At 48.7% G+C, this 11,481-nt stretch overlaps 1 protein-coding gene across 1 annotated transcript in view; it reads left to right on the top strand.

Moving 5' to 3' along the window:
• LOC120022028 (calcium-binding mitochondrial carrier protein Aralar2) overlaps positions 1–11,481 on the top strand; it is an 80,969-nt gene that overhangs the window by 32,742 nt on the left and 36,746 nt on the right. The window contains exons 8-13 of the mRNA XM_038965826.1: positions 870–963; positions 2,255–2,339; positions 4,282–4,284; positions 4,954–5,038; positions 7,272–7,430; positions 10,156–10,208. Of these exons, the coding sequence (XP_038821754.1) occupies positions 870–963; positions 2,255–2,339; positions 4,282–4,284; positions 4,954–5,038; positions 7,272–7,430; positions 10,156–10,208 (479 nt within the window). The remainder of the gene's footprint in view (positions 1–869; positions 964–2,254; positions 2,340–4,281; positions 4,285–4,953; positions 5,039–7,271; positions 7,431–10,155; positions 10,209–11,481) is intronic.

The raw sequence follows: 11,481 nt of genomic DNA, 5'->3' as shown, positions 1-11,481 counted from the left end.
TTCCTCTCCTCTCCACTCTCTCTCCTCTCATTGCCTCTCTCCTCTCCTTGCCTCTCCTCTCTTCTCCATTCCTCTCCTCTCCACCCTCTCTCCTCTCCTTGCCTCTCCTCTCTTCTCCATTCCTCTCCATTCCTCTCCTCTCTTCTCCATTCCTCTCCATTCCTCTCCTCTCTTCTCCATTCCTCTCCATTCCTCTCCTCTCCACTCTCTCTCCTCTCATTGCCTCTCTCCTCTCCTTGCCTCTCCTCTCTTCTCCATTCCTCTCCATTCCTCTCCTCTCCACTCTCTCTCCTCTCCTTGCCTCTCCTCTCTTCTCCATTCCTCTCCTCTCTTCTCCATTCCTCTCCATTCCTCTCCTCTCTTCTCCATTCCTCTCCATTCCTCTCCTCTCCACTCTCTCTCCTCTCATTGCCTCTCTCCTCTCCTTGCCTCTCCTCTCTTCTCCATTCCTCTCCATTCCTCTCCTCTCCACTCTCTCTCCTCTCCTTGCCTCTCCTCTCTTCTCCATTCCTCTCCATTCCCCTCCTCTCCACTCTCTCTCCTCTCCTTGCCTCTCCTCTCTTCTCCATTCCTCTACATTCCTCTCCTCTCCACTCTCTCTCCTCTCATTGCCTCTCTCCTCTCCATGCCTCTCCTCTCTTCTCCATTCCTCTCCATTCCTCTCCTCTCCACTCTCTCTCCTCTCCTTGCCTCTCCTCTTCTCCATTCCTCTCCATTCCTCTCCTCTCCACTCTCTCTCCTCTCCTTGCCTCTCCTCTCCTCTCTTCTCCATTCCTCTCCATTCCTCTCCTCTCCACTCTCTCTCCTCTCCTTGCCTCTCCTCTCTTCTCCATTCCTCTCCATTCCTCTCCTCTCCTCTCCTGTAACAGAGGAGTTCATCATTGCGGCCCAGAGGTTTGGTCAGGTGACTCCAATGGAGCTGGACATCCTGTTCCAACTGGCCGACCTCTCTGAGTCCCGGGGGTGAGTCACGCACACGCACGCACGCACGCACGCACGCACGCACGCACACACACACACACACACACACACACACACACACACACACACACACACAAAAACACACACACAAAGGCCTCAAAATAAAGAGCCCTATTCGGTTTAAATAGCTTCATTACAGTTACGTTCAAGATACATAATTATGCAGAACAGATCATACATCATCAGCCCTCTCAGCCTTATTTTGAATTCAATGAATTCCAGCAAAATTGAATGAAGCTCCATATTAGGGAAACATTTTCCCAGAGTCATTGATATACAGCATATTGTAGTCCATGCCTCTCACTGTATTTCCACATTAGCATGTATTATTGTAGTTAATGCTAGTTTTCAGTTTATTGGATCTCAATAGCCTGTCCTTTAATCCATGTGGTTGTCATTGGATCACTGGGGCTTGTCATACCTCTGGGACACAGTCGTTCCTCGTACAAAATGTCTGCTTTCACTGCAGCATGGTCAAAAGAGCCAGACATGACTGCTGCTCTGCTATGATGCCAGGATAAGAATCCCCTTTCTCTCAACTAAGCCTTCAAAACTCTGCATTTATCGCAAGAAGGGGAGACACACACACACACACACACACACACACACACACACACACACACACACACACACACACACACACACACACACACACACACACACACACACACACACACACACACACACACACACACACACACACACACACACAGACACACACACACACACAAGGAAAGGGGAATCCACACAGCATACAGCACCCCAGTGGTACTTCTAATTGTACACGGCTCACGTTCCCATGCATCTTGCTCCACAGGGCCGACCTGTGACGTAGAGAACCGGTAATTTCTGCCCTCTCCGAGCACCTGATGATTATTTCTGGGCAACGGGATACTTTAATAGTCTCCCCGGCCTCTGATTGGAGATGCAGGAGATAATTGCTCCCAATAATCGGAGGGGATTGAGCTGCTCCCAAATCTGGGAACGCCACAGATATGTTATGTGGAGGCCGAGTTGGAGAGGCCCGGGAATCACAGACAAATGTTTTTGTTTTGAGGGAGAGAGAAAGAGGGAGAGAGAGGTAGTCGGTCATTGATATTGTTGAATATCAGATATCGTTGAAAATCGTACCAGGGTCAGAAGGGAAAAGTCAGAAACACTGAAATGGTATAAACGTTTCGAAGTGTTTCTTGAAATAATAGTTTAAAGCAATTCAACTTTTGCCCCTCTCCTCTCCTCCTCTCTTCCTCTCTCCTCTCCTCCTCTCTTCCAGCCGTGTTGGTCTGGTGGACATTGACAGGATAGCTCCACTGGAGGAGGGGGCCCTCCCATACAACCTGGCCGAGGTCCAGAGACAGGTAATATAGAAAGAGAGAGAAAGAAAGCACGCAGGACAGAAGACTTGTTGATGCTTTTAGCTTTCTTTTCAGACTCAGAGATATAGTCTGGGATTCAAGGCTTTTAATAGGCGCATTGTCGGCTGTTTAGTGACCTACGCTACAGCGCGCTTTGGATTGAATCCCGGCCATAGTTATTTTCTAACTGTAGTATAGAAACATCTCCAACAACGTCCTGGTAATGGTCAGAGCTTTTAAGTTCACTGATGATGTTGTTGGGTATTTCGGAGATGACTTAGTAACACACACTCGGACAGATATATCCAACATGAAACATGAACCACTAAAGACAAAATCATCTTACTACAGTATCCCAAAATACCAGTCCAAATTCCAGCCCACTCACTCTATTTGTGTCAGACTCTCAAATTAAAGCCATTGAACAAACTGCTAAGGAAAACACAACTTCTCTCCAGAGAAATACCATTAGACATCAGAAACCTCTCTGTGACATTATATCTTTATCAATTCAACTTTTAAAACCATGTTAATTCAAGACCAACTGCAGCCGTCCAAATCAGTTATCTCAAATGTATTGAGGGGGGAAATGAAAAATGAGTGAAGAGTGTTTGAAACAAAACAGCTGACGAAAAAAAATGGAAAGAAAGTTGGATGGATGGATGTTTCTTTTTTCCCCTCCTGTTAGAAGTTCTGCCTGGTCTGCAGAGTGAGACAGCGCGGTGTTGCGGGGTGACTTCCTCCTCCTCCTCTGACTGCAACCAGGCTAGGCTCCAGGCCGGGCCGGAGCAGGGGCCCAGGGTAGAGACGCCAGTCCCACCACAATGAGCCACTTTGGGCTGTGTGGTCTGGCCTCCACGGGCTGCAGGCCAGCTCTCCCTCTGAACCTCCAACCCTCCTCCTCTGGCTCTGACTCAGAGAGAGAAGAGGAAGGAGGGGGGTCCTCTGGGGGCAGACAGAGGGGGGTTAGGGGCTCAGATAGTTCCTGACAGGTGGACCTGTTCCAGAGTGGGGCCCCCCTCTTTACTTCCCTTCCCCAGGGACGATGGCTGAGCGCTGGGCACGGCAGGCCAGGGCACAGGTGCCTCCGGCTGGGTATGTGGAGCAGAATGCTTGGATGATGTTGCTATCAGTAACAATCAGCTGATTTTGTGCCCTGATGTGTGCCAATGGTATGGGCAAGGGGTGGCATCCAATCGAACCAGGGCTCCTGATTCTGGTTTTGTTCTACTAACTTCTTACGAGAAATGCTTCTGTGCCTGATTGGAGTTTTTCAAACTAATCCAAAAGTCTCACTAATTCAAGAGAGTTTTAACATTCAAACTGGTGGGAATCGATGCTAGAGGGCAATTCATTTAATCACAGAATAGAGACATAAATGTGAATATATAGCCTATAGTGATGATAAAAACGGAATGGTATATCTGGTGGCGTCACATGAGATGACTTGGTACAGTATGGGATGGTGTCTAATCATGTCAGAGTAGACACCAGTGTTTTATTCAGCAGTAAACTCAACGTGACCCTTAAAATCATTCAACTCTTCTGAAGGCTTGATGAAATATAGGCAATCATATGATTCTGATGATGCATGTAAACTGTCTGATCTGAATTTATGTAGGACTGAATGTAAATTAGATTTATAATAGTTAACTTCTCTTGTTACTCTGTGAGAATCAAGATGGGATTAATGGCTCAACTACAGCATGGGAATCAATGGCAGTGCTGACGTCTGATTGAAACATGGGATCTTTTGGTTTGTCTTATCTCTCTCTCTCTCTCTCTCTCTCCCTCTCTCTCTCTCTCTCTCTCTCTCTCTCTTCTCCCTCTCTCTCTCTCTCTCTCTCTCTCTCCCTCTCTCTCTCTCTCTCTCTCTCTATCTCTCTCTCAATTCCAATTCAAGGGGCTTTATTGGCATGGGAAACATGTGTTAACATTGCCAAAGCAAGTGAGGTAGATAATATACAAAAGTGAAATAAACAATAAAAATTAACAGTAAACATTACACATACAGAAGTTTCAAAACAATAAACACATTACAAATGTCATATTATGTATATATACAGTGTTGTAACAATGTAGGCAAATAGTTAAAGTACAAAAGAGAAAATAAATAAAAATAAATATGGGTTGTATTTACAATGGTGTTTGTTCTTCACTGGTTGCCCTTTTCTTGTGGCAACAGGTCACACATCTTGCTGCTGTGATTGCACACTGTGGTATTTCACCCAATAGATATGTGAGTTTATCAAAATTGGATTTGTTTTCAAATGATTTGTGGGTCTGTGGAATCTGAGGGAAATATGTGTCTCTAATATGGTCAAACACTTGGCAGGAGGTTAGGAAGTGCAGCTCAGTTTCTACCTAATTTTGTGGGCAGTGTGCACATAGCCTGTCTTCTCTTGAGAGCCAGGTCTGCCTACGGTAGCCTTTCTCAATAGCAAGGCTATGCTCACTGAGTCTGTACATAGTCAAAGCTTTCCTTATGTTTGGGTCAGTCACAGTGGTCAGGTATTCTGTTTAGGGCCACATTTTTGTTAATTCTTATCTCTCTCACCATCTCTTCTCCCCCCTCTCTCTCCCCCTCCCCTCTCTCTCTGTCTTGTCTCTCTTCCAGCTGTCCGGTGGTGACCCGTCCCGATCTGTTCTCATCCAGGTAGCAGAGTCCGCCTACAGGTTTGGCCTCGGCTCCATCGCTGGCGGTAAGTCACGTCTGTGTCTTAAATGCCATCCTAATTCTTATGTAGTGCACTGCTTTTGACCAGATCCCTTAAAGTAGTGCACTACATAGGGAAAAATTTGCCATTTGGGACAGGTCCCACGGATCATTGTGTCACCACTACCTCCTCATCTGCCCCATGAGCCTCCCATCACCCTCCACCCCATCACCCTCCACCCCATCACCCTCCACCCCCCCATCACCCTCCACCCCCCTGGCCCCTCCACCCCCTCCACCCCCCCTGGCGCCTCCACCCCCCATCACCCTCCACCCCCCTGGCGCCTCCACCCCCCCATCCCCCTCCACCCCCCTGGCCCCTCCATCCCCCCATCACCCTCCACCCCCCTGGCCCCTGCACCCCCCCATCACCCTCCACCCCCCTGGCCCCTCCACCCCCCCCTGGCCCCTCCACCCCCGAGGCCCCTCAACCCCCCCATCACCCTCCACCCCCCTGGCCCCTCCACCCCCCATCACCCTCCACCCCCCCATCACCCTCCACCCCCCCCATCACCCTCCACCCCCGAGGCCTCTCCACCCCCATCACCCTCCACCCCCCTATCACCCTCCACCACCCTGGCTCCTCCACCCCCCATCACCCTCCACCCCCCTGGCCCCTCCACCCCACCCATCACCCTCCACCCCCCTGGCCCCTCCACCCCACCCATCACCCTCCACCCCCCTGGCCCGTCCACCCCCCATCACCCTCCACCCCCGAGGCCCCTCCACCCCCCATCACCCTCCACCCTCATAAGAAAAGGAGAAAAACAAAGGGCTTCCTATTGCGTTCTGCAGGGGCGATTTCTCCACCACTTAAAGAGGACAGGGGCTCTTTGCGCCATGGGAACCTCCCTGTGTTTGGACTCTTTTGTACCTGATCAGAGAGAGAGGGCTTTTGGGGGAGGGGTGCAGTCGTGTCCCTCTCCTCCCTTCCCTCCTTCCCCCATCTTTGAGGAGATGTTACCCCTCCTCCCCCTCTACAGGAGACAGGTTAATAAGGAGGTAGCACCCTCCCTGACTGTCCCCTCTCTAATTAAACCTGTTGGTCGAGTTGGATCCCCTTCTATGTGTCCAGTCGCAGAGCCATCAGATAACACATGACTGACGAGCCTGGAAACTCCAGACAACTGCGCCTCCATTTTGGATCGTTTGATGTCTCCCACCATCACCACACACCCTCCTTATCTTCCTCTTTTGTCTCACTCTACTCATCCTCACCTGTCCCAGGTTGCTGTCAACGGTGTGACAGCACATGATTTTAAGGGTCACGTTGAGTTTACTGCTGAATAAAACACTGGTGTCTACTCTGACATGATTAGACACCATCCCATACTGTACCAAGTCATCTCATGTGACGCCACCAGATATACCATTCCGTTTTTATCATCACTATAGGCTATATATTCACATTTATGTCTCTATTCTGTGATTAAATGAATTGCCCTCTAGCATCGATTCCCACCAGTTTGAATGTTAAAACTCTCTTGAATTAGTGAGACTTTTGGATTAGTTTGAAAAACTCCAATCAGGCACAGAAGCATTTCTCGTAAGAAGTTAGTAGAACAAAACCAGAATCAGGAGCCCTGGTTCGATTGGATGCCACCCCTTGCCCATACCATTGGCACACATCAGGGCACAAAATCAGCTGATTGTTACTGATAGCAACATCATCCAAGCATTCTGCTCCACATACCCAGCCGGAGGCACCTGTGCCCTGGCCTGCCGTGCCCAGCGCTCAGCCATCGTCCCTGGGGAAGGGAAGTAAAGAGGGGGGCCCCACTCTGGAACAGGTCCACCTGTCAGGAACTATCTGAGCCCCTAAGGGTTTTCTAGTGATCAATTATCCTTTTAAAATGATAAAGTTGGATTAGCTAACACAATGTGCCATTGGAACACAGGAGTGATGGTTGCTGATAATGGGCTTCTGTACGCCTATGTAGATATTCCATTTTAAAAATCTGCCGTTTCCAACTACAATAGTCATTTACAACATTAACAATGTCTACACTGTATTTCTGATCAATTTGATATTATTTTAATGGACAAAACAATGTGCTTTTCTTTCAAAAACAAGGACATTTCTAAGGGACCCCAAACTTTTGAACGGTGGTGTAGATCTTGGTGAAGAGCAACATACCGCAATAACAACCTAATGACGTCTTTCTAGCATCTTTCCTCTCCTCTAACGCCTTAATAAAGTTGATGTGGTGTTTTTCCAGCTGTGGGAGCCACAGCAGTGTACCCCATAGACCTAGTGAAGACCAGGATGCAGAACCAGAGGACCACAGGCTCCCTGGTGGAAGAGCTCATGTACAAGAACAGCTTGGACTGCTTCAAGAAGGTGCTGCGCTACGAAGGCTTCTTCGGCCTCTATAGAGGTCAGTACCAGACGGGATGTGTCCCAAATGGCACTCTATTCCCTATATAGTACACTGCTTTTAGCCAGAGTAGTGCACTATTTAGGATGTAGTGATAGGCTAATGATCATCACTACAGCTCTGGGTAGAGGTAGGCACAGATTTAGGATCAGCTTACCCTCATCTTAACCTAACCATATGAATTAAAACACAAATCTGACCTGAGATCAGCTTCGACTTCATCTCACTCCATCACAACAACAGATGGGGTTTAGAGGTGTGGTAGAAGAGAGGGGGAAGAGGAGAGGAGGGCGGGTCTGAGTTCACCTTCCCTCTGACCTGGCTTCTTTGATGTGATTAAAGGTAGTCTCGGGAGTTTCAGGGGGACAATGCACGTTGCACGCAAAGGCCACATACCAGCAGAGCTCTGTCACAATGGTGGTGTGTGACTGCCCCTGCCAGACTTCAACTGGCATTCATTTAATAAGTACCTGCACTCAGGGAGCGGGGGGATGGAGGGACAGGGAGAGGGGGGGTTTTAGGAAGAGGGAGCGGGGTTAGGAAGGAGAGAGAGCGGGAGGTAAGATGGAGAGGGAGCGGAAGGTAGGAGGGAGAGGGAGTGGAGGAGAGAGCGGGAGGTAAGAGGGAGGGAGGGTAGGAGGGAGGGAGAAAGGAGGGAGAAAGAGCGGGGGGTAGGAAGGAGGATGGAGGGAGGGGAAGTCAGGAGGGAGATAGAGGGAGGGAGGTGGTAGGAGGGAGTGGGAGGTGGGAAGGGAGGAGGGAGTGGGGGGTAGGAGGTAGAGGGAAGGGAGGAGGGAGCGGGAGGTAGGTAGGAGAGGTTGAGGGAGCGGGAGTCAGGAGGGAGAGGGAGTGAGGTGGTATGAGGGAGCGGGAGTCAGGAGGGAGGAGGGAGATGGAGCGGGAGTCAGGAGGGAGATGGAGTGGGAGTCAGGAGGGAGAGGGAGCGGGAGGGAGGAGGGAGATGGAGCGGGAGTCAGGAGGGAGAGGGAGGGAGGAGGGAGATGGAGCGGGAGTCAGGAGGGAGAGGGAGCGGGAGGGAGGAGGGAGATGGAGCGGGAGTCAGGAGGGAGAGGGAGGGAGGAGGGAGATGGAGCGGGAGTCAGGAGGGAGAGGGAGCGGGAGTCAGGAGGGAGAGGGAGCGGGAGGGAGGAGGGAGATGGAGCGGGAGTCAAGAGGGAGAGGGAGTGAAGTGGTAGGAGGGAGCGGGTGGGAGGAGGGAGATAGAGGGAGTGGGGTTAGGAGGGAGCGGGGAGAGGAGGGAGCGGGAGGTGGAGGGAGGGGATAGGTGGGAGAGGGAGCTGGAGGGAGATGGAGCGGGGTTAGGAGGGAGAGGGAGCGGATGGGAAGAGGGAGAGGGAGCGGATGGGAAGAGGGAGAGGGAGGGTTGGGAGGAGGGGGGGTAGGAAGGTTCTTGAACAACACACTATATCATATGATTTGAAAAGGGGGGGTGACTTTTGGAATTCTCTGAATTATGATTGACAGGTGAGTTCTCCCCTGAGGGTTCTAAGAGGAAGTGAGAATCCTTAGTGTCACCAAGCCTTTAGAGAGGTCTCTGACATTACAGACACACGGTCAGACAGACCTGGCTCCAAGGTAGTGGTACACTGGCAGATACCAGCTCTCTGTTCTCCACTTCTAGATGTGAGCAAACATCAAATGATACAGTTGTATTTGAATGGCCATCCAGTCACCAGGTCACATGGTACAGTTCCACTACAAAACAAACTTAAACAAGGAAGACAATTTGAAAGACTCCAGAAGCAAACACATTTGCTTTTTATTAGTTTCTTGAATCTCATATATTGTTATTTGCAATTCCCCCATTAACATGTATCTACTGTGTAGTAAAGCTGGTTATGTTATATTAGCCACTGAGGTGAGTGTCATAAGCCAACTCAGGGGAAGTTTCTGTTTTAATGTAATGAAGCTGAGCTTTTTCCTTCGCCTCCCCTGTTTCCCATTACTGAATGAGCTGTGCATTAGAATGGTGAGACAGCCAGACCAGAACCAGAACACTGCAAACACTAGGATGATGTCATCATCTCGAGACGGGAACCCTTACGTAAACAACGCAGCAGCATGAGAAAGCAGTAAGCGTCTCTAACTACAACTGTGAGCTGTTATGGGCCATTTAATAATAATATAACTGGTGTGTGGTTCTCAGCCTGAGCCCTGCCACAAACACAACTAACGCTCCTATTTCTGTTTGTGAGTTCCAGCCCAGCTGAAGCCATGCTAATCATTATGTTTGTGCTCCTGTGTCTGACTCTGTGTGGCCTGTTTTGGGCCCTGCGTTCACTCCCCCCCTCCAACCTCTCCACTATTACACTGAGATGGGTCATCCAACACACTCCAATCAGATTATTTGGTTTATTTTTATCCGGCTGGAAGTCTTGGGTTGTAATTTAGGACCGCATAAACTTTGATTAGAGTGTTTTATGTCTTTTTTTGTATTCTGGGAAGGAGTTTCTTTCACTTTGTTAGTCTTTTAAGACCCTGATGTCCCCACACCCCACATCAATAGTGTTATTTAGTGTCAGGGGGATCAGGCAGAATTGAATACAGCAGGGTATGTGTTTCATGTGGAGGGGGACTGTGCTGTGCTGTGTCGCGGTCTGCCAGTGTGTGTGTGTGTGTGTGTGTGTGTGTGTGTGTGTGTGTGTGTGTGTGTCTTACTTCCTTGGCCCTTCTCTTTTCTAATCATGTTGTGTCCTAATGATAGGTCTGGTACCACAGCTACTGGGCGTGGCCCCGGAGAAAGCCATAAAGCTGACAGTAAGTGCCTTGTTTTTCCACATGGAGACCAGTCAGGCCCCAGTTACCACGGAGCCCCTCACTGGGCCCTAGTTTAACATTTACCTCTAGTTTTAGTTTAATATACGGTACAGATTTTATGTGCATACACACACACACACACTCACTCACTCACTCACTCACTCACTCACTCACTCACTCACTCACTCACTCACTCACTCACTCACTCACTCACACACACCCCACCCCTCTCAATGTATCAAATCAAACCCCAATTTATCAAATCAAGTTTTATTTATACAGCACATTTCAAACATGGAATGCAACGCAATGTGCTTCACGGGAAAAAAAGAATAAAAAACAATGAAAATAAAAGCTGATATATTTACTACACAGCAAACATAAGATAAAAAACAAAAGAATGACACAAACTGAACACCTAAAAAGCACCCTAAGGAAATGCAAAGCAACAAATATTTGTTTTAAGATCTCTTTTAAATATGTTCACAGTTTCGGTTCCCTTCAGGTTCTCTGGCAGGCTATTCCAGAGGCAGGGGGCATAGTAACGATGGCTGCCTCCATGCCTCTTGGTCTTAGGCTTTGGGATAGTTAAAAGGCCAGTGCCAGAGGACCTGAGGGACCTACTGGGTACATAACTTAAAAGCATGTCTGACATGTATTGGGGTAAACAATCGTGTATTGATTTAAAAACCAATAGAAGATTCTTAAAATGAATTCAAAAACTCACAGGCATCCAGTGCAGAGACCTTACCCCATAATAACAAAGCAAAATCAAGTTTAGACATTTTTGCAAATTTATAAAAAAACAAAAAACAGAAATACCTTATTTACATAAATATTCAGAACCTTTGCTATGAGACTCGAAATTGAGCTCAGGTGCATCCTGTTTCCATTGATCATCCTTGAGATGTTGCTACAACTTGGAGTCCACCTGTGGTAAATTCAATTGATTTGACATGATTTGGAAAGGTACACACCTGTCTATATTAGGTCCCACAGTTGACAGTGCATGTCAGAGCAAAATTAGAAGGAATTGTCCATAGAGCTCCAAGAGTGTCGAGGCACAGATCTTGGGAAGGGTATCAAAAAATATCTGCAACATTGACGGCCCCCAAGAACATAGTTGCCTCCATCATTCTTAATTGGAAGCAGTTTGGAACCACCAAGACTTCCTAGAGCTGGCCGCCCGGCCAAACTGAGCAATCGGTGGAGAAGGGTCTTTTTCAGGGAGGTGACCAAGAACCCGATGGTCACTCTGACAGAGCTCCAGAGT

This window comes from Salvelinus namaycush, chromosome 27 (assembly GCF_016432855.1).
Source record: "Salvelinus namaycush isolate Seneca chromosome 27, SaNama_1.0, whole genome shotgun sequence".
NCBI lineage: Eukaryota > Metazoa > Chordata > Actinopteri > Salmoniformes > Salmonidae > Salvelinus > Salvelinus namaycush.
This window is presented reverse-complemented; position numbering and strand designations above follow the sequence as displayed.